The 21,236-nt window shown below is 36.9% G+C and overlaps 2 protein-coding genes across 4 annotated transcripts; one reads left to right on the forward strand and one right to left on the reverse strand.

Moving 5' to 3' along the window:
- The first annotated feature begins 1,414 nt into the window (after positions 1-1,414).
- On the forward strand, positions 1,415-14,002 carry ankdd1a (ankyrin repeat and death domain containing 1A). 2 transcript variants are annotated; one of them, XM_082154677.1, is made up of 15 exons: positions 1,415-1,659; positions 2,238-2,341; positions 2,862-2,960; positions 4,709-4,807; positions 4,990-5,094; positions 6,816-6,914; positions 8,703-8,801; positions 8,878-8,976; positions 9,088-9,186; positions 10,153-10,251; positions 10,338-10,436; positions 10,540-10,635; positions 10,737-10,938; positions 11,702-11,833; positions 12,538-14,002. In XM_082154677.1, the coding sequence occupies exons 1-15, from the start codon at positions 1,620-1,622 to the stop codon at positions 12,624-12,626; spliced, it is 1,560 nt and encodes a 519-aa protein (XP_082010803.1). In that variant the 5' UTR covers positions 1,415-1,619; the 3' UTR covers positions 12,627-14,002. The 2 variants fall into 2 exon arrangements, with proteins under 2 accessions (XP_082010803.1, XP_082010804.1); XM_082154678.1 differs by having other exon boundaries at positions 1,427-1,659; positions 12,534-14,002.
- Positions 14,003-15,532: 1,530 nt separating this feature from the next.
- On the reverse strand, positions 15,533-20,979 carry spg21 (SPG21 abhydrolase domain containing, maspardin). Of its 2 annotated transcripts, none has more exons than XM_082154947.1 (9): positions 20,847-20,979; positions 20,422-20,486; positions 20,048-20,209; positions 19,782-19,862; positions 19,554-19,699; positions 19,360-19,468; positions 18,861-18,968; positions 18,631-18,771; positions 15,533-15,985 (listed from the first exon to the last, which is right to left on the reverse strand). In XM_082154947.1, exons 2-9 carry the CDS (start codon positions 20,482-20,484, stop codon positions 15,860-15,862), a joined length of 936 nt encoding a protein of 311 aa, XP_082011073.1. In that variant the 5' UTR covers positions 20,485-20,486; positions 20,847-20,979; the 3' UTR covers positions 15,533-15,859. The 2 variants fall into 2 exon arrangements, with proteins under 2 accessions (XP_082011073.1, XP_082011072.1); XM_082154946.1 differs by having other exon boundaries at positions 20,822-20,906.
- Positions 20,980-21,236: the final 257 nt, after the last annotated feature.

The raw sequence follows: 21,236 nt of genomic DNA on the forward strand, positions 1-21,236 counted from the left end.
ACTAGAAGGAATAGAATAGAATACAACAGAAGTAACTAGAAGTAATGTGATTTTTAACGTGACTATTTAACTAAAAAGCATTGATATTTTCGAGATGATAACTGAATGCCTACATGCTTACTATTTAAAATATTTATTGTTGCATGCAAACTGTATGCAAAATCTATTTTTTAAAGGCTTGTTAAATTAGCAGTATTGGACAACATGATGCTCCAAGTATGACAGCATGTTTTTAAATGACCTGTTTTTATGCATTGCTGATTTATTTTTTTATTTTTTTAAGAAAACATTTTGATCATTTTAAATATTTGCACATTGAATATTGGATTGCTTCTGCATCCAGCATGCATTGCTTAAACAGTTATGCCTCTATGCAATAAATCAACTCAACTTGTGACTCACAAACGTTAAATAGCCTATTAGCCCCAACAGCTGTGCATGGAAAATTAAATAGGCCAGAAATTAGTTTTGGAAGTGAAGATAGCGAGAAACCTGTCACCATGACATACAAAGTAGTATGTGAGTCTGCAGCTCTCTCTAGTGGAGGTTTCTCATAATAATGGGTCATAGCTCTTTGTATTCAAACAGATCAATGTTTGTCCAGCATTCATGTTAGTTTACTCAAAGCCAACAGGCAAAAAACAAGCTCAATTGCCTATTGTTACACAACAAAGATCAAATCTGATAAGGAAATAGATGCAATAAGAATCAGCTATCGATGAAAAGAGTCTGATAACAGTGAGTAATGAATTTAATTATTTGGAGAAGAACAGAAAATTAAATGATGAGATCTCATAAATGAATAATACCATGAGCAAATAAACTCAGAAAGAGTAGCCTATAAAATGGTGTAGCACAGCATTTGTAGATTCATATCTCATAATGTATTTGAAATCAAATGTATTTGTCCTTACAATATTATTTTATTCACTCTCAGAAAAAAAGGTACAAAAGCTGTCACTGTGGTGGTACCTTTTCAAAAGGTACACCTTTTTACCCAAAGAGTGCATATTAGTCCCTCAAAGGTACAAATTGGTACCAAAAGTGTACATATTAGTATCTAAATGGTACATATTAGAACCATTTTGAAGGGTAGGCTACTGTCCCAGTGACAGCTTTTGTACCTTTTTTTCTTGGAGTATTTACCAAGCAAGCAAATCAGGAAACCATAGGTTACTATTGGCTACTTTCCTTTTATGCACATATGCTTAACATAGTAAAAACAAAATATATATTATTGTCTATAAAGTGGCAACGAATGTATTAAAAAACATAACCAACATTTGGTATTTGAAACGTACGTCAAAGCAACGTCTACACGACCTACTTAATATTCATTAACTAACAATTCGCCATTGGACATAACTTTTGCCCAGTGTAATTAATATTTAGGAGAATTACAGGCTTCGCCATTGGAGGGACGCGAAGAAACGTCAGCATGGCGTGTTTAATATTCATGAGCCTTCGTTCGCTTCAGCAGGATTCGTCATGTCCCAAAGCGGCAGGCTTGAGCTCGGCTGGGTGAGGATTCAGAAACCGCCGAACATCACATCAAAAGATGAAAATGTAGACATTTATCAGAAGATGCGCACATCGGAGACATAACACACCATCAATCGATGACGATGGAAGACGGACTGGTGTCCGAAGACGATATATGTGAGTGTTAAAACAGTGAAGTGAAATAGTGACAGTGTTGTAGTGCGGTACGGACAGAAACTGGGGCAAGTAAGAGAAATATAGGCAATTTAATGGCAACAAATGTATCATCTCAATGTATGAGGAGGTGGCTTATAAAACCAACTGTGCCTACTAAATAGTTACTATTAAAAAATGTTACTATAGCCTAATAGACAAAAGAGACTCGTTTTGTATGGCTAGGCGATCTGCCAAGTACAACCAGCTCTCCTGATTATTTTTTAATAGTATTCAAATGTAATATAAATATTTTGTGACCATATATTTTTAAAACCTTTACAATGATGCCACTCCCTGCTTGAGTTGTCTCTATAGTTGAGTGATTCAATAAGCAAGCACATATCTCTACAATTATGTTTAAAATTTACAGTAATGTAATTTATAATCTAGAAAGAGATAATATATGGAAAAATAACAGAAACATGATTTATATGAATTTTGTTGATGCATGTGAACATCATGTATACTGCTGATGTTTGAACTGTACCTGTATACACCATATATAACTCCTGTCACCTTTCACTTTCATGTCTATCTAGTGCTTTGCTCAGAGAAGGAGTTTCATGATGCTGCGAAGAGGAATGACACTGTCAAAATGCAGGAGCTGATAAGAAGAGGGGTGGACATCAAAGTCAAAAATAAGGTGAGATATAGCCAACACTGAACCAACAGAAACATACGTGAACATTGCAAATCTACAGGAACCGGTTGAGGACTGACACATGCACAGTTGGTTATGTACATTATTATATTAAACATTTAACTTCTAGTAAAAGATGTTTATAAATGTCCCAGGATATGGCCAAATTTGTCACACACACAAAAAAAGTTTGAAATAATACCTTCATACAAATGCTAAATAAACTATGATGTGTGCACTTCTGAACATGGTGACACAGCAAAGCACCCTGAACAAACTGTACAGGAAGCTGTCAGAGGAAGTTATGTTGCCTTACACCATGCCAATTTCTCTGCCTGGAATGTTTTGTTTTTCCCAGTTATACACCAGAGTGTCGGAAACACACATGTTGTGTTCCTCAGCACAGGATATGACCCTTATTTTACCCCAGACAACAGTATTATTTACCATCTTAAACCATGGCAAAGCATGGCTCGTGAGTCATTGTGACTGTTTCATTTAATATGTGATTTTCATTTTACAGATGGACCGTAAGGCCCTGCACTGGGCAGCTGGAGCTGGCAGTGAACAGGCCCTGCGTCTACTGCTAGACCACGACATGGATGTGGATGATATGGACAGCGTACGTGTCAAATGCATTCTGTACGCTGGCAAACTGTAACAGGGAACATGTTCAAATTTAGTCACATTTTAAGCTGAATATTTTATAAAGTTTCATGTTTATTTACTATATGAGCACAAATGAGAGAAATACTGCTCCACCTGGTAAATCTTTAATGGGATGCTGTTCATTCACCATGTGGCCTGTATATTACTGGAGGCTATGTGCTTGTTACACCATCAACAATAGTTGAAGAGACAAAGAGTTACCCTGAAGTGCAAGGCAAAACATTTTTAGATAATTGAGTAGTTTAGTGAGTGATGGGGATTTTTTTATTTCATAAAAAGACATTTAATTTTTAGATTATAATGTATGTACAATGTAAAGTGAAAGCATATAGAAAGTGTTTAAATACTGTAACTGATCAATGTTTTTATATAACTTTTATTTTATGTACACATCAATAGTCCTCCTGTGGGACAATTATTTTTTATAGTAAAAATTGTCCATGTCCTAGGACCTAGGAGATCATAAAAATTGTTTGCAGAATAATTATATTATTCTATAAAATTACACAGAGAATTAAAATGATCTGAAAAGTGATCAAAATAAATTAGATCAATTATAGCATGTCACATCAACTGGCCAGTTACAGTCTGTCAAAGCATTTTAGTGTAATTTCATATCCATATTCAACACACGCAGTGCTGTTCATAAAACGCTGGTAAACTTTATCTGAATGGGATTAACATCAAATAATTACAAGGTACTGTAAGCGATTACTGAGAAACGCTGTTGAAAGTGGATCGGACCGAGCACAACAACACACTTGTTGCCAATCAGCAATAAGGGGGCGTGTCCACTCATGATGGGGGAGGAGAGAGAGTGAGCAAGAGGGAGATTTGAACTGAAGAAAGACTGTAGAAAGAGAGATGTCTGAGAGACATTACAAAAGAGAAAAGGTCAGAGGAATTCCACTGGAAAAAGAAGGGTTATGATCAGGCAAAAGCTTTAGGACCCTCATTAATGTTAGAAAAGCTTTCCAGCGCTGGAGAGACTGAAGCGGGATGGCCTGAAATCAGATGCAGAGGTTGCATTGTTTCTGCTCCATACGTGAGTAACATTGGTTTTGAGCGTGTGCTGTTGGCGACTAATGACGAACTCTTGCTTGTGTATACTCTTGTGTACAGTATGCTTAATTTATTTTTGTTTTTCCTTGTCGTTCGTTCATCATCTTCACTTTATTTTTGCAAAGCTTTATTTCGCTTCGCTTCTGTTATGATAAAGAGACATTCACTCTTGCATCAAATGTTCATGCATTTTGGGGGCGGAGCAATGAAGGGAGGAGTGTGTTTGTTTTGGGTTGATTTCAAATATCAACAGTGTTTCTCAGATATCGATTCCATTTAGGCTAGTGTTATTTTAGCTTTTGTTCATTTTTATAGTTTTTGTTAATATTTCGAATTAGATATTTTCTGCTTTTTTAAAGTTTTAGTTAATTTGTTGTTTTTTTCAAATGTGTAATTTTTTTAAATATGTCTTTATAGTTTTTATTCAATTTTAGTTTAGTTGTTTTAATATTTCAAGTTAAACTAAACTAAAATAAGTTATTTTAGTTTTATTTTAGTTAATGTTATTTTTATTTCAAGTAATGGACATGTTTTTTATGGTTTTAGTTTTAAGTTACAATTATAACACAACCCTGTATTAGGCTAATATCGTTCTTCAAAAGTCATGTGACTGTATAGAAATTCTTACTTGTTTTCCAGTTTGGTATGAATGCTCTGCTCTTGGCCGCGTGGTTTGGTCACCTGTCAATCCTAAAGATCCTTGTCTCAACCGGGGCAAAGCTCACCTCTGAAAACAAAGTAAGTAAATCCTTGACAAGTTTCAGATATCTTATATGAAGACAGTGGAAGCTTCTCACTCAATGTGCTCTGCTCACTCACCATAAAAATGGGATTGTATTGTGTACTGCCCTAGATACAGACTTCAACATCAATTTCAATGCATCTCAGTGACTGAACTGTCACATTTCTTTTGTCCTCAGAATGGCTTGAATCTTTTGCGCTGTGCTGCCCAGAGGGGTCACATCAGTATTCTGGAGTATATCATGGAAGATCTGGAAAACGTGCAGCTTAATAAAGTCGACAAGGTAAGAATCTATTATTTTTTTTCTCACAATACACATGATCTTAAAGTGTAATGTCTTTTATTACAGAGATCTTATTCTTATATACTTACGTAACACACGGTGCTGTTGGGTGTTCTACATACTCACACTTTCAGAGCCGTTTGCAATCACCAAATAGCCTACATTTATGCTAAGAAATTGCTTAATGTAGTGCTGATAAATTATGACTACTTCATGTGTAATTTATTGTGTTTATATCACACCTGTAAACTCGTCACATTTCGACCAGGAAAGTTTCGATGCATTTTCTTTTCATCTTACCTCCGTATAATGCCTAATAACATAGTGTTTATCAGCACAGCGCTGGTTTGTTTACAGGGGGTTGCCAGTGTAAGTGAATACTGCTATAATCCTGCTGTTCTATAGCGCCACTTACTGGCAGAGAGTGAATTTACATATTCATCTATGTTTGACCCATGTTTTTATGCAGCATGCACACAGTGTTGTAAATGTTAACCTGTGTATCAACGCAATAAATTATTGACATAATAAATTATTGACAAGACGCTAAAATAATTACAGGGGCCTCGGGTTATCTTAAGGCACCCCTGTTCATGACGTATGTTTTGGCGGATGGTGGGAGTGGGACTAAATATCCTCCACAACTGACTGCAAACTGGCATCCAGATCTGCCGCCATTTAGTCATCAACACCCAACTTCCAACAATCCAATCAATTTCCGAAAGACTAAATCAAGTCCCGCCCTACATTTTTCTCATTCCAGAGACAGTTCTCTTAGTATATACGGTAGAATATATTGAAGAAAAGACTATTGGGATTCCCTATAGGGAATATGGGGAAGACAAGACTATTGCAGCTTCTATTTCATGGTAACTTTCAGTTGCTTTTACACTAGGGAATTTTTGTGGATGTGGAAAGAGTTGACACAGTTTGTCATATTTTGATCACATAACATTTTGATCAGTTTTGCACAAATGTTGGGTTTTTCTTCTAACATACTGCTTTTGCAGACCCTGTAAAACAAAGATTTGCAGCGTTCTCTGATCTATGTTGTAAGTGCTAAAAGTCTTTCGAGGCTCAGTTTTATGAATCGATTCAAGTCCCGAAAGTAGAAGAGAGCTGTGTTTCGTTTGAGAGTGATAACGACCTTGATGACTGCACAATGTTCATGCAAATATCAGTTAAACATTTTCAAGGAATGACTTTGAGGAATTGACTCAAGGAAGAGTTTTGTTGACTTAAAAAGCAGACAGTAAACAGGAACTTTCAAGCATCAAAAAGGTCAAAGACTTCTTTTTTGTTTAATGTAATTCATAAATAGTATGACATGACAACATTTTATCCATTATGTGTGGATTTTGTTTCTACGGCTTTTGTTGCTCAATTCAGAGATGAGGAAAATAAATGAATCATGCACAGTCAATATGGATTGTGGGACATTTATTATGAATGTCAATTGTGATGTCATGTTGTCTTTAAAAATAGATTTGAGTGTTTCCAGTTGTTCTGAATTATACTATTCATTACACACAAGTTTATGATGAGATTATGATGAAAATTAAATAATACCAATATCACATGATCAATATTCTGGTGAAGTTTCATTGTGCTTTCTGTCAACGTTTTTATTACCCATTGAAATGTAATGTTAACAGCTGTAAAACATTTAAGGAAAGTAGTGCATTATGTCCTTTCTAAAGTGTCTCCATCTGTTGTGTCAGTCAGGTAAGACGGCGTTTCATTTAGCCGCGGAGCATGGACACCTGGAGGTGGTGGAGTTTCTCATTGGTATGGGCTGTGCTCATGATCTCAAGGACAAGGTGAGGGACAGTAAGAGTCACAGATGCACAGACGCCCCTCAGTGTGTGCTAATTAGATTTTCTCTACTACTAAACTCAGCAAAAAAAGAAATGTCCCTTTTACAGGTTACTGTATTTTAAAGATAATTAAATCAAATCCAAATAAGCTCTACAGATCTTTACTGTAAAGGGTTGAAACAATGTTTTTCATGCTTCTTCAATGCACCATTAACAATTATTGCACATGCACTGGTGGAACAGTCCTGTAAGTGTAACTTCACCGATTTTTAACTCGCTTTGTATTGATATGTTGGTAGTATATGTAAATTAACAATGTTTACTCTTTCTCTGTGTTACCGGGGCCAAGAAATTCACGTTTATTTGACAGCAAAAGTCCACCAGATGGCGAAAAACACGTCATTCATCAAGCGTAGCGTTAGTTCTGGCAGGTCACGTTAGTCAAGCTCGCATCAGCTGACTCTCAGCTGATCCACATCTACCTATAGGAATACAACGCCTATCACCGTATACATATATAAGCTCCTTCAGTATTATCAGCAGCTATCGCGTTTCTCAGGAGCTAATTACCCTCCTCCATCCCCAGCTCCTCCTCTCGTCCAGTCAGGATTTGGCATTCTGATTCGCCTTGAATCAGAATAAATTCTCGAATTATGTTGTACTTTAAAATCTTGAATTAAATATTCGCATTCATGTTGGTTCAGAGTACTTCTGCATCGTTATATCCTCGCCCACGGACATAAACATTGACACAGGATTATTAACAAATGAGCTATTGTAAGAGTAGGTTTATCACTGAAAATTGTATCGTACTTTGTCTACTCTAAACAGCATTATGGTAAAAATGAAACACTATGGCATCGGCTTTCTTACCTGTATGCGACGGCATTTTGCTTCGGGTTGTTGGGTGGAACTGACAGTGCATTATTGGTGTTGCATAATCCTGATGCAGGGAAGCATGAGGGCTGCAGATGTGGCCAAAGCAATAAACTACAATGTCCATAAACTTGCAAAGTGCCTTGGTGGAAGAGTGGAGTAACATCACAGCAAGAACTGGCAAATCTGGCTCAGTCCATTAGGATGAGATGCACTTTTGCACTTAAACCAGCTGGTGCCACACCAGATACTGGCTGCTACTTTTGATATTGACCCCCTCTTTGTTCAGGGACTAATTATTCCATTTCAATGTCTGTGAAATTTGTTCAGTTTATGCCTCTGTTGTTGAATCTATGTTCATAGTCACACAAATATTTACATGTTAAGATCCCATCAAGCAATAGCCGTCATTTCACCGTCTAGGTTAACTATAGACCAGATATAGTTTGGCTATGAATTTGGTTACATGTTGTTTTTGCCAAAATAACTTGCGAAATGTATTATATTCCATCATGTAAGCAAAGTAAATTAATAACAAGGGGTTTGGTTCCATTTCTTCACTCATTTTATTTCTTTATCTAATTGATGACTAGTCTATTCTTGGGCTATGGTTTAGACGTCTATTACATTTTCACTGACAGCCCAAATTTTGCCTTGTTTTAGCCTAGACGTCTGGGCTGTGTTTGGACGGCTATTAGACGTCTTTTAAATGCAAAATTACTTGCTGGGGACATTTGCTGGAAATAAAAGACATTTCTTTTTTGCTGAGTTTAGATGCAAAATGCCAAAGTAGACCAAAGCCTGGCAAACTTGCTAAAGTGACCCAAGTAAAAACTGTAGACTTCAGTGGTGTGGCACTGTGGTGTTGATATGAGGTCAAAGACGTGTGCATTGTCATATGTTCATTAACTGCAGGAGGAGAACACTGCACTGCATTTGGCAGCTAAGCAAGGCCACAGCGACGTCCTACAGAAGATTATGGAGACCGGGGAGAACATTGATGAAAGAAACATTGTAAGGCTCACTCCAATTGTAAGATATTTTTTGGTTTAGTGTCGTTTATTTGCTTCACATTGTCATCTTTTATCAGGACGGCATGACTGCTTTACATTTGGCATCTGAAGGGGGTCATTATGAGTGTATCAGACTGTTGCTGGAGGCTGGCTGTAATGTCAATGAACTTACTCATGTGAGTAACAATGTTTTATATTATCAGCAGTCTTCATCATAACGAATGAGGTTTTCAATGTGTTATCAGTACAGCAAATTAATGGTAATGCTAATGTGCTTCTTCTTATAGAGCAACAGAACGGCTCTTCATCTGGTGGCCCAGCATGGCTCGGGTAGAGAGGTCAGACTGCTGGTCCAGGCTGGGATCAGTCTGGATTCAGTAGACACTGTGAGTACTAAAAAACTTCAGTTGACATTCGAACACCACATCCTGCTTTTCAAGAAGTATAACATTTACTGTAGAGCAGGAGAGAATGTTTGAGTGCCAAATTCATTATGGTTAATTAAACACTTGCATAACATAGGCATGGTGCTCAAAATGCTGAAGCCATGTGTTTGATTCTTAGGGAATGCATGAACTGACAAAATTTATTCCTTGAATGCAATGCAAGTCTAAGTCACTTTGGGTTAAGTAAAATGCATTATGAACCTTTATTATGGATTCAGATCTTCTTGCCAACATTCTGTGTAAAATAACAGTTGATGATTCAAGTACTGCTGACTTAAAAAGAATAAATCATAAAAATCACATTAATAAATGCCTTCCCTTTATATACATAATTATAAAAGTATATAATATACAGCATATATATGTGCTCATCCAGAGCACATTCCATAATGCCCACATCCAGACAGTAGACACTCCCATCTTAGGGAAAAAATACAACGACAAAAAAGTGACATGATCACGATGAGGAATTGTGCCGTGGAAATTGTGGTCAGCACTAATTGTGTGGGTGTATTTGCTAATTTATCTGATTAACATAATAAGTGAATCAGGTGCTAAAACGTCAGAAATAAGTTATCACAAGACTACAATTTATTAAAAAAAATTTACGTATGTGCAGGTTACTTTTCTTGCTGAACAAGTGCGCACCTGAGTTGCTTTCACATTCATGTGAATTGCGCCACAGTTCAAACGAACCGAGTGCAACCGAACTCAGACCACCTCCTTCAGGTAGTCTCGGGTTCGGTACCCCTGTGCACACCCGGGTCCGCATGACAGCTTTCACATTACCAGTTTTTCATGCAAACCGTGCTCTGTTTCAAACTAAACTGCCAGTGTCAAAACACCCTAAGATTCTGCTTTTACTACCCATTGTACTTCATTATTCTATACCATATTCCTTGCCAGCAACATACTTCAGCTCTACACCTGGCAGTACTCAACAACTCCACAGGAATAGTGAAGGATCTTATCAATGCGGGATGCGACCTGGACATCTTTGACAATGTGAGTGTGGTTCATTTCACATTTACAAATGCAAACGGTGATGATTTCAGAGATTTTGAAAATGGCTGAACAATTGTTCCTTACAGCGGCTTCAAACTGCTTTGCACATAGCAGCAGAACACGGATGGCTAAACATCGCTGAGATGATCCTGATATCTGGAGTCAACCTCAATCTACTCGACAAGGTGCAATTTCCTGTTAACATACATGGGTGTGGACGATATATTTTCATATCAAACAATTCTGATCAAACAATTAAACAAAAGATGTTTGCTTCAAATATTACAGCAGGGGAAGACATCACTTGATGTTGCAGCACGAGGCAACCATGTGAATGTTGTTGACATGATTATCAAAGCTGATAGATTTTACAAATGGGAAAAGGTATGTTTAATGTACATTAAGCTTCAATTAGTCTTATTTAATTGTTATCTATCATAATTAAAGATTGTGTGTTATTTTTAATGTGTTAATTTGCCCTCCAGGAAAATGTGACAAGTGACTCTGACTCTCTGGTGGGAACGAGTCTCACCTTTAAGCAAGACCATCAACAGGAGACACAACATATCCGATCCGTCCTATGGAAACTTTCCTCCAAGTATCTCAAACCAGGCGAGTGGAAAACACTGGCTCGGCACTGGAAGTTCTCTGAAGCACATATTCGAGCCATAGAGCACCAGTGGACAGGTACACCATCTAATGCTGTGATCTGCTGCCGATATATAAATTAAAGCTTTTATTCAGCACGGGTGCTTTAAATTGATAAATAGTGACATTTAAAGACATTTAAAATTTTACAAAATATTTCGATTTCAAATAAAGTATCATCAAATCATCATGAAAAAAGTATCAGGGTTTCTACAAAAATATTAAGCAGCACAAATGTTTTCAACGTTGATAATAATAAGAAATGTTTTTAGAGAACCAAATCTGCATATTAGAATGATTTCTGAAGGATCATGTGACACTGAAGACTGGAGTAAATTATAAATAAATAAAATGCACCCTTGGTGAGCATAAGAGACTAATTTCAAAATCAACACTTTTAAATGTTAATATTTTCTTTTTACAAAAAATTATAAAAAAAAAAAAAAGAAATGTCACAGCATAACAGGATTAAAAAGAAAGTGACAATCAAAGGTAAATTGTGCATATTCTCAGATAATGCATACAAATGGTTTCCTGAAATTGTTTAATTTGAAAATATACACAAAAATTCTAAATGTCTCTAAATATGTGAGGTCTGGAATCTTAGATAGATATTGCTCAGAAGTCTTCCTCACCACTACAACTCAGACTAAATGGATTACTGAAACAGTTAAACTAGCCTTTCATTTGCATCATTTTCCCAGATGTAGTGCATTGTTCTAGGATCATAGAGCTGGCAGCCCAAATGTGTTCAATGTGATAGATATCTGCCATAGTGATGACAAGCTCTGAACTTTAAAAGGTACAAAGAGCCACAAGGAGCACGGGCACAGAATGCTGCTCATCTGGCTGCACGGTGTGATCACGGCTGGACAAAACCCCATCAAGGGCTTGTACGAAGGTCTGATCGGAATCTCAAGGATCGACCTGGCAGGTGAATTCATCATTACAGTTCATGTGTATAAGCTCTGTTCCTAAACCCCCCTAATGCATCATATGTGCATTATTTCAGACTCAATTGCATGTCTTTTTGGAAGGCAATCCTAGAGTTCGATTTGAACCCCCTGGGGTCGGCCGTCGCAACCACCTCACTTTTTTCTTATCAGTGCAAAAGAGACTCAAATAACTCCGTAGATTTTTGTCATACAGATAAGTTTTATACATCATCCGAAACTGTTAAGTGTCTACTTTTATTTGTGTACACACAATAATGTTGTGCTTTTTGCAAAATAACAAAATCAAACAAGATGGGTATTCTGTCGTCTCTCTCAGTGAGGTCTATTCTGAAACACTTTAGAAAATGAACTGAAACTCAGTGAATACTTGCCACACTGACATGAAAGTTATGTCAGTACAGTGCATTTATAAAGTAGGTTTCCAGTTGGGTTGGATGTTTGATTTTGAACAAAATTTGCCTTACTTTGTAGCTTATATTGGCCAATAACTGACAACTTGGAAAGGAAAATATAGACATATTAGGACCAACCAAAGTTTGACATGCCATTTTGACCAGGATTATGCCTTAGAAGATTGTAGGCAGAGAAGAAATTCTCTGGGTTTTGTAACAGAGTACTTATTAGTATTTTTAGAAGTTTCATTGTCTTTCATTTATAACTTTCTTTTCTCCCATAAAGAAAGCATGCGACAGCAGGCAAATGCAGATCCGTCTTCTGCTAAAAAATGCACTGCAATGTGATGGGAGATTCATAGAGATCAGTCTGGATTGAGCGCAAACCAACCAGAAGAAACACAGAGAACTGAAGAACCACAAACACTACCTAAAATACAACCTCAGTGATGTGACTTTGAAGAAAACATTGCCTGGTCACAACAAGAGCAAACATTCACAGCTAACCAGACTTTGGATTGAAACCATACGTTTCTTTGGATCCAGATTCGTTATTTTAGGAGAATAGGTAGATATTGTTTCTTTTCTTTGTCGAAAAATTCACAAAGCAATAACATGTCAACTTTTTGGTCATGCTGGAAGAATTTTTTATGAATTTCAGAAGAATTTCTGATTCAGTCTGCATGTCTTTCTGTCCTTTATTTATTTGTAGATGCAGTTTTTCTGCTAAAATTGTTATTTTTAAGAATAGAAGCAAAACTAATGCTAATACAGCTGCATTACCCAGTATACTGAGAAACACATGTTTAAATGTGTCTAATGTGCAGAACTGTTTGAGTCCCTCCTGACTGAACACCCTGTTGATTATTATGGGATTTGCCAGACTGAAAGCCTGAACTTTTGGTTATTGTGCAAATATTGTAATATGATTGTGGGAAAAAAGAGAGAAGACTGTGGTATGAAATTAAGAGAATAAACCACCACAGTATTTTATGCAGATTATAGCTTGGTTAACAATACTGATATCTCGATTTTAATCATTCTCATTTTGATATCCATTCACTAAGCCCTATTTGTAGCGCGCCTACCATCCAATAAGCTTTGTTTTGTTAATTTCATACGAAACAAAGTTTTAGCTTTCAAATTATGTCAATTTTTTTTACGAAATTCATACAATAGATACCGTTTGGTGCTCTTAAATGAGCCATGACAGATTGCTGAAGGGATGAACCGATCATCAGTAGGTACGTTAAAAGATACAGTACAACTTACTGAAATATATATGTCTCATGTAATCGCGCAATCAGTGTTTCAAAAGACGGAAAACTTTCAATATTATAGTAATACCAACTGACAGGGATCCCTGTATAGTTTTACAGTATTTCTTGAGAAAAAATGACGTAGGCTACTGTACCCTATATCCAAAGCGATATTGAATCGAGATTGAAAATTAATCGAATCTCAAACCTGGAAATTAGAATCACAATTTATTGTGAATCATGGAATTTGTGTCAATACCAGCCCAAATGCAGATGCATTTAATTATTCATAATTTCTGGATATGTTCAGCCTGCCTAAGCAAGATATATGTAAATGTTGGTTGTAATGTTTAACAAGACATAATCTTACTGAAACTGTTTGATTTGTAAGTGTACTTGTTTTAAAGTATTGGCAGAGTCACAGTATGCAGCATGACCAGCAATGTTGTTGTTTGTAAGTTTTTTAATTAAAATCAATTGTAGATTGCACTTAAAACTATATCCAGATATCTTTGTTGTAGCTATAATGACTTTTGTAAGCGTTTTACTGGATTGTGACAGAACAGGAAATCAAGTGCTGAACTGAAACAGGTCTTGTTAAAAGTTAATATTGACACATGAAAATGTTTTTGAAGTTGCAAATTGGCAGACACCTGTGGTTCTCGGATAGTAACCACACGTACAAATTTCATTATATACACAAACCCGAATGATAGGTGTTGTGACGTGCATCACACTGTTCTCATCCAGTCTACTATCAACGGCAACCGTATTTGAGTAACAATCAGCTATTTTCTTTTGGAATGATGTTGCAAACTGTCCAATATCTGTGTTCCTTTATTTTTGTTGATAGAAGGTTTCCTCCAACGAAGTATTAGTGGTGTTGCCAAGGCATTGCTCATTATTAGGGTTTTGAACAAACTCCTTATCATGAGTATTAAACTTGCTAAGGTGTGTCTATAACACATGCTGCAGTTAAAGACAGCATGAAACGGAAGTTACGATTGTCTTTTCTTCCCTATTGTGATGTATATTGGAGTAAAAAGGCTTCTTGAACAAGAAAAAATGAAGGGCAGGACTTGATTTTGTCCATGGGGAGATGATTGGTTGTGGTTTGCTATTGGTGGATGTCATGTGAGTGACAGGTTGTCCCGCCCTCACGCCAGTAAACACGTCATCACAGAAGAGAAGAGATGACGCTGCAAAAGGGAGAAGTTATTTTGATTAAAGATTATGAAGGAACATGAATTTTTAAAAATTGTATGCACGGATAAATCATTTATAATAAACAATGAAATATTCCATTTAAAAGAAAAAGAATTATTCACTTTGATTTCATGCCGACTTTAATGTGCTGGCTTTTTCCAAAAAATATTGTGACGTATTAGATCATAATATCATGGTACTCAATCAATACTATATACATATACCAGGGTATTGAGATGATACTGGTCCAAAAAAATTGTTTTGCATGCCATACAATCCCAATTCATTGATCTGATTCTTATGTAAATACTGTATAGCCGTAACAGTGTTTGAATTGTATGGTAATGCTTTAGTGGTTCATTTGTGGTTTATAACTGTAGACTTGTATTTACAAATGCTCCTTCTCAACAGGGAAAGAAAATACTAATAAACATAAGGTCAAATTATTACATTACAAACAAGGCAGAAAAGGCAGATTTGCACCCAATACAGAATTATTATTAGAAAGAAAAAAAAAGTATGAGTTTAGCAAATGCAAAACTTGTAATTGAATTACAGTAATTTAAATAGTTGTAAATCTACAACAATTATCAATATCTGGCTTTTGTGGTTAAACGGCTTTATATTAAGTAAATAATGACACATTTTGATTTGTTTCTAAATCAAGGATTCCTTGATTTATACAAAGATTTATACAATCTGGTGTTGATATTAGTTTCATTTTATATCAGTGCATGACTCAAATGAACAACAGAAATAATGATGCTGACAACATTCATACAAAAAACAAACAAATGCAAAACAGAACATAACACCAACATACAAAAGGCAGAAAATTTAATTCAAGGAGTAAAAAGTGCGTTTTACGTATATTGTGTAAGGCAACCGGGTCAAAATACGGCATTATATGAAAACCCTAACTATGTAATCAATTTCACTTATTTACAGTCATAATATTATATCAAAATATTGTTTATTTTCCATAAAGTAAAAATAGGCTCTATAAAGTCCATTCACATTTAACTGACTTAAAGGTAATAGAAAAACAGAATACCGAAACGTGATCTCTAAATGTTGTGTAGCTGAATCAGGTCAAACTCAGGTCCTGATTCATCTATTCATCATTCAGAGAATGTTTGCATGAAGCCTATGATTCATCATCACTCTCACTGTTGTTGCTCAGATTTGTCCTTTGCACCTCCAGCTCCTCTGCGCTGACCATCTCTGGACTGATGGCGGCGTACCGTGTCCCATGAAACTGGCGCAGGTGTATCTACAGATTAAAACCAGAGTGACAGTGCAAATTAAGCACCTGAAATCATAACAACACCAGGGGCCCTATTTTAACAATCTAAGCACATGGTGTCCAATCCACTTTTGCTAGTTTAAAGTTACACTTCACTGTTTTTTCATATTAAACTATGTTATTCCCTTAACTAAGATGAGTTGATACATACCTCTCTCATCTCAGTGCGTGCACTCAATCGCTCTGGCGCGCGGCGACACTTTGATAGCACTTAGCTTAGCCCAGTTCATTCATTAGGATCCAAACAGAGATGAAGTTAGAAGCGACCGAACACCTCCACGTTTTCCCTATTTAAATACAGTTACACGAGTAGTTACACGACCAAGTAGGGTGACACAAAATAAAACGTGGCGCTTTTCTAAGCGGGTAAAAAGGATAACTATAATGTATGGCGGAATAGCACTTGGGAGCACGTCGACTCGGCGCAGTAATAATCACTCCTGAAAAATCCTCTCCCCCTCTCACTTCTCTCATTAGAACCAACGTGACTTTTTACTGCGCCGAGTCGACGTGCTCCCAAGTGCTATTCCGCCATACATTATAGTTATCCTTTTTACCCGCTTAGAAAAGCGCCACGTTTTATTTTGTGTCACCATACTTGGTCGTGTAACTACTCGTGTAACTGTATTTAAATAGGGAAAACGTGGAGGTGTTTGGTCTCTTCTAGCTTCATCTCTGTTTGGTCCCTAATGAATGAACTGGGCTAAGCTAAGTGCTATCAAAGTGTCGCCGCGCGCCAGAGCGATTGAGTGCACACACTGAGACGAGAGAGGTATGTATCAACTCGTCTTAGTTAAGGGAATAACTTAGTTTAATATGAAAAAACGGTGGAGTGTTCCTTTAACGACGGGAAAAATGGTCTGAAAAGGGTTGTCCCTATTCTCTTAATGGGTAATGGGTGTGTTTTGGGCGTAACGTGCAATAAATCAATCAGAGTCTCATCTCCCATTCCCTTTAAAAGCCAGTTGCGCTCACGCCATGGCGGATTCGCTATTCACATGGCGGAATTTGCAAGTGGAAAAACTGAACGAGTCTCCAGAGAGGAAAAGGGTCTGCTCGTGCGTGAGGTTAAAGCGAGCAAGCAGACCATCTACGGGACAAGCCAGATTCCACCATATCTTTATGTACACAATAATAATCTTTTACATTGTAATCCTTTTATTTTTAATATTTGGTATGTTTGTGTGCTGCTGCATGTGTGTGTAATAAGCAGAGTGTATGCGCGTTGTGCACCCGCCTATAGGATAATGCGCCTTTTAAACAACAAAAATAAAAAAATACTGCGCCATTGACTTTAGACCAGGTTTCAGTTGGTCAATGGCTCAGTCTATTTCAGTTGCCTCAAAATAGCAACGCGCCAACAATGTGCCTGAACACACCTCATTTTCAGACCAGCACGCCCAGGGGCGCACAAATGGGCGCAAATGCATTTGCTATTTAAACAACGTGGCGCAGGACATGAAAATGATAACTGCGTCGGGCTGAAACTAGCAAACAACACTTGCGTCGTGCCTGGCGCCGCATTGCAACGGGTGTATGATGGGGCCCTAGGGCTAGGTGTGTCGTTTTTATTGCTACTCAATAAAGATTTTAAGCTTAAGTATCATAAAAGTGCTCCATATGTTTTCAAAACAGACTGAGATTTATGTTGTTATTCACTAGCTTTGTTTCCATCCAAAGTTGCACATTTAACTTATGTGCAAAACTGGAATATCGCATAAAACATTTCCATCCCGTGTTCAAGAGAACAAAATAGTCACTTCCTGAGAAATTGGCACGATATCTGTAATAAAAACAGAAGTTGCTGGAATGGGGAAAGCCACTGTGGCAGTTTTTTCCAACATCATGAATGACTTTCAACCTCAGAGCGCACAGATGAAATGCAATAAACGCTGTCATGTAATCTTGCGTTCGGAGGCGAATGACTGGTGTTTGAGAACGCAATCGTGTGGGACAGTTCTGGAAGGTCATTACACCAAATCATTTGGATGACAGACTTTGGCTCAGGCATTTCAGAATGATCAAACCAACATTTAAGATGCTGTGCAATGAAATTGGTCCATTAATCTAATCCCGTCCAGTCCAATCACACTCTGTTGAGGAAATTCACAAGAGTTTTTTGCTACACATCGAGGGATTTATTCAGCAAATGTGTTTCCATGTCTTCTTATTGGATCCAGCTTTTTTTTTAAATGCAATAATCCAAAATTTGCATAAAAATAGGTGGATGGAAACAAAGCTACTGATAATCTTCCCCTCCAGTAAGACATTAACTGCTGCAACCAGATCATTAAGTTGTGAGTTTTTAAATTCGAGAATGAATCATTTAGACCAGCTTTCTGAATTAGATTAAAAAAAAATATGATTTGTTCAAGAATTGGACATTGTGTGACAGATCAAGGACAGCTAGGACTTCAATAACTGTCTGTTTCTCACACAAAGATTCAGAAACAAATCCGACTACTTTACAGGGTTTTTGCTTCTTTTTTGAAGCTTCAAATTTTCTTCATACATGTTCCACAGAAGAAAGAAAATCATTAGGGTTTGGAACAACACCAGGGTGAGTAAATAATTTACATTTAAATTTAAACAACTTAAAACAGTGGACTCACTTGTATGTACAGGTTAACTTCCGCGCTTCTGCACAGGTAAGGGAAGTTTCCACCGGTTTTGAGATGAGCTCTTCTAGCATTTGGGTACAGCTTATACATCTCTTCCTTTGCCTCATGTGACAGGGCGCTCTGATCAAAAACCTAAGAGAAAAGGAGGTCAAAATCATTTAAACTGTTTTTAACAGTTCACATTTTTTTGTTTTCTAGCCTATTTATAAAAAAAGACCTACATCCATTATGGTGACAGCAACATCCTTTATCTTGTGAGGTTCCACGTAGGAGTTTTGGCAATTCAGTGTGAGTCGAGAAGCCAGTTCACTCTGGTTCAAGCTTTCCAGCTGAAGCACAAATAAACAAAGCACACTTTGTTGATAAATGAGCAAAGAGTGAGACAAATTTACCTTCACAGAAGTTCACACATCAGTATAAGATCTATTACTAACTACATCAATCCAGCTCAAGCACAAGCACTATATTTGGCTTGATTTAACTACCCAATAAAATATGTCAGTACAATGAATGCAAGCACATTTACACGTTTAACAAAATCTGGGTAGTTTTTCATGTTAAATGTCCTTATGGCAAAAAATTGACATTGATATTTTAAGGAGTTTTTCTGTGGCCATTTTTTTATGGAGGTGGGTCAAAAGTTGTAGAATCACACATAGTTAAACTAATAAATTATGCCATCAAAACTTCCAAAACAGTCAGTATGGTAGAAGTACTCACTCTGTCAACCATAAAGTCAATTGCATCTGCCATTTTTGGGTCCACAGGTCCTTTGGCAAAGTTACCAAGCACAATCTTTTTGAGCATGAACGCCGGCATCAACCAGAAACTAGAAAAGAAAGAGAATGAGAAAAAGTCCACAAGGACGGAGACATTACCACTGGAAAAGTTATCAGTATTCTAGAAGTCTTTACCTGTTTGCTGTCCATGTCTGGTTGAAGATCGATGTGTCACTAAATGAGTTGCACAGGACTAGAGAGTGAACTCTGGGAGATTTATGTGTGACTTCAGCAAATTTCTGAGCCAGGAATCCACCCAGAGATGCACCGAACAAGTGCACCTGCACAGAGACAGAAAAACAGGTTGTGAAAGAGACTTGTGATTTCCCATCTTGTATGTATAAAATAATCAATTTCCCATACCTTGTCAAGTTGTAAGTGGTCTAAAAGCTTCCTAAATCCATCACAAAATTCCAGCAGATCCCAATAGACAGGATACTGGAGCTGTGTAAAGCAATATCAAGTTACGTAAGAAAGAAAGCAATAATGGCAGAAGAGCAGCACAAGGGCATGTCGGTTACATAAGTTGCCACACTTGAAATTACAAGCAACCGAATAAACCCTATTAATTACCAAATATATTTTATAGCAGCCAGGACTCTCTCTAGTTGATGTGTGAGAGAACATACCGAAATGACGCGGTAGCCCCATCCGGAGAGAGCCAGAACCTGCTGAAAGAAAACCTCTGCGGTGCCGCTCACGGGTGGGAGGAAGATGATGGGACATCTGATATTTTTCGGCCCAGCGTCATACAACGACCAGACTTTACTGTCATCATCATCCACAATTATCTGAAGACACAAAGGCAGAAATTCTCACAAATGAGCTACATTAGTATCATATGACAGAGAAAAAAAATACATAATTTACATTTGGTACAGCAGTTCTATGGTTTTTTTTTTTCTCGTTTTAATTCTACTTTCTTGCATGAAAATGTACAATGACAATTGGCATCCTGTTTTCTGCCTTAATTCAAATTAAAAAGATAGATAGATAGACTTACTCTTTTCAGAGGTACAGTGCTTCTGAACCAGTTATAATCAGGAGATACTCTTATCTCCTCCATTGCTGAAATGCAAATTAAATGTTTGATTAAATAAGTCCAAGCCTCTCAGAATAACTGACATGATCAACACAATGCTTGTCATTTAGATGAAAAGAAGAGATATTCAGTTAAATTTCATTTCATGTAAAAAAAAAAAAGTATTGATTTTACACCCCTTTCATGTATTTCAACATAGAAAACATGTGACTAGAGTACAAAATGGTCTAGTGAGTTAATGCGACAACTGAACATACATACACAATTCCCGCAATTATAACACTATATAAAAAGGATGGTATCTCTAAAATAATCATCATATTCAGGAGACCATTTCGAGCAATAGATGAGAAAATTTTACCGTGTCGGGTCATGAAATAAATCACCTTATAATGCCTTTCATCCACAGGTTTGAAAAAACATTGTATCCTTTCGCTACATCACATGACAGCAGCTTCCGCAGCCAGAAGCAAGCGATTGACTGCACACGATCACACCAGCCAATCAGCGACTGCTAACTGCGCGCATGCGCATTGGAGAGCGCTATTAAAGGGATAGTTCACCCAAAAATAACAGAAAAAAAATCTGTCATCTTTGATTCACTCTCATGTTGTTCAAAAAAAACATTTATCTGGTAATATTTAAATGCTATGTAGATTGAAAAGTTTAATTTATTTTTAGTAATTGTGTTCATCTTGAATAAGATAATAGCAGGTGTGCAATCACACGTACACGTTGTACTTTTCTCTGTAACGTTACACTCTGTACAGTTGTTA

Source organism: Leuciscus leuciscus, assembly GCF_965113295.1.
Source record: "Leuciscus leuciscus genome assembly, chromosome: 2".
NCBI lineage: Eukaryota > Metazoa > Chordata > Actinopteri > Cypriniformes > Leuciscidae > Leuciscus > Leuciscus leuciscus.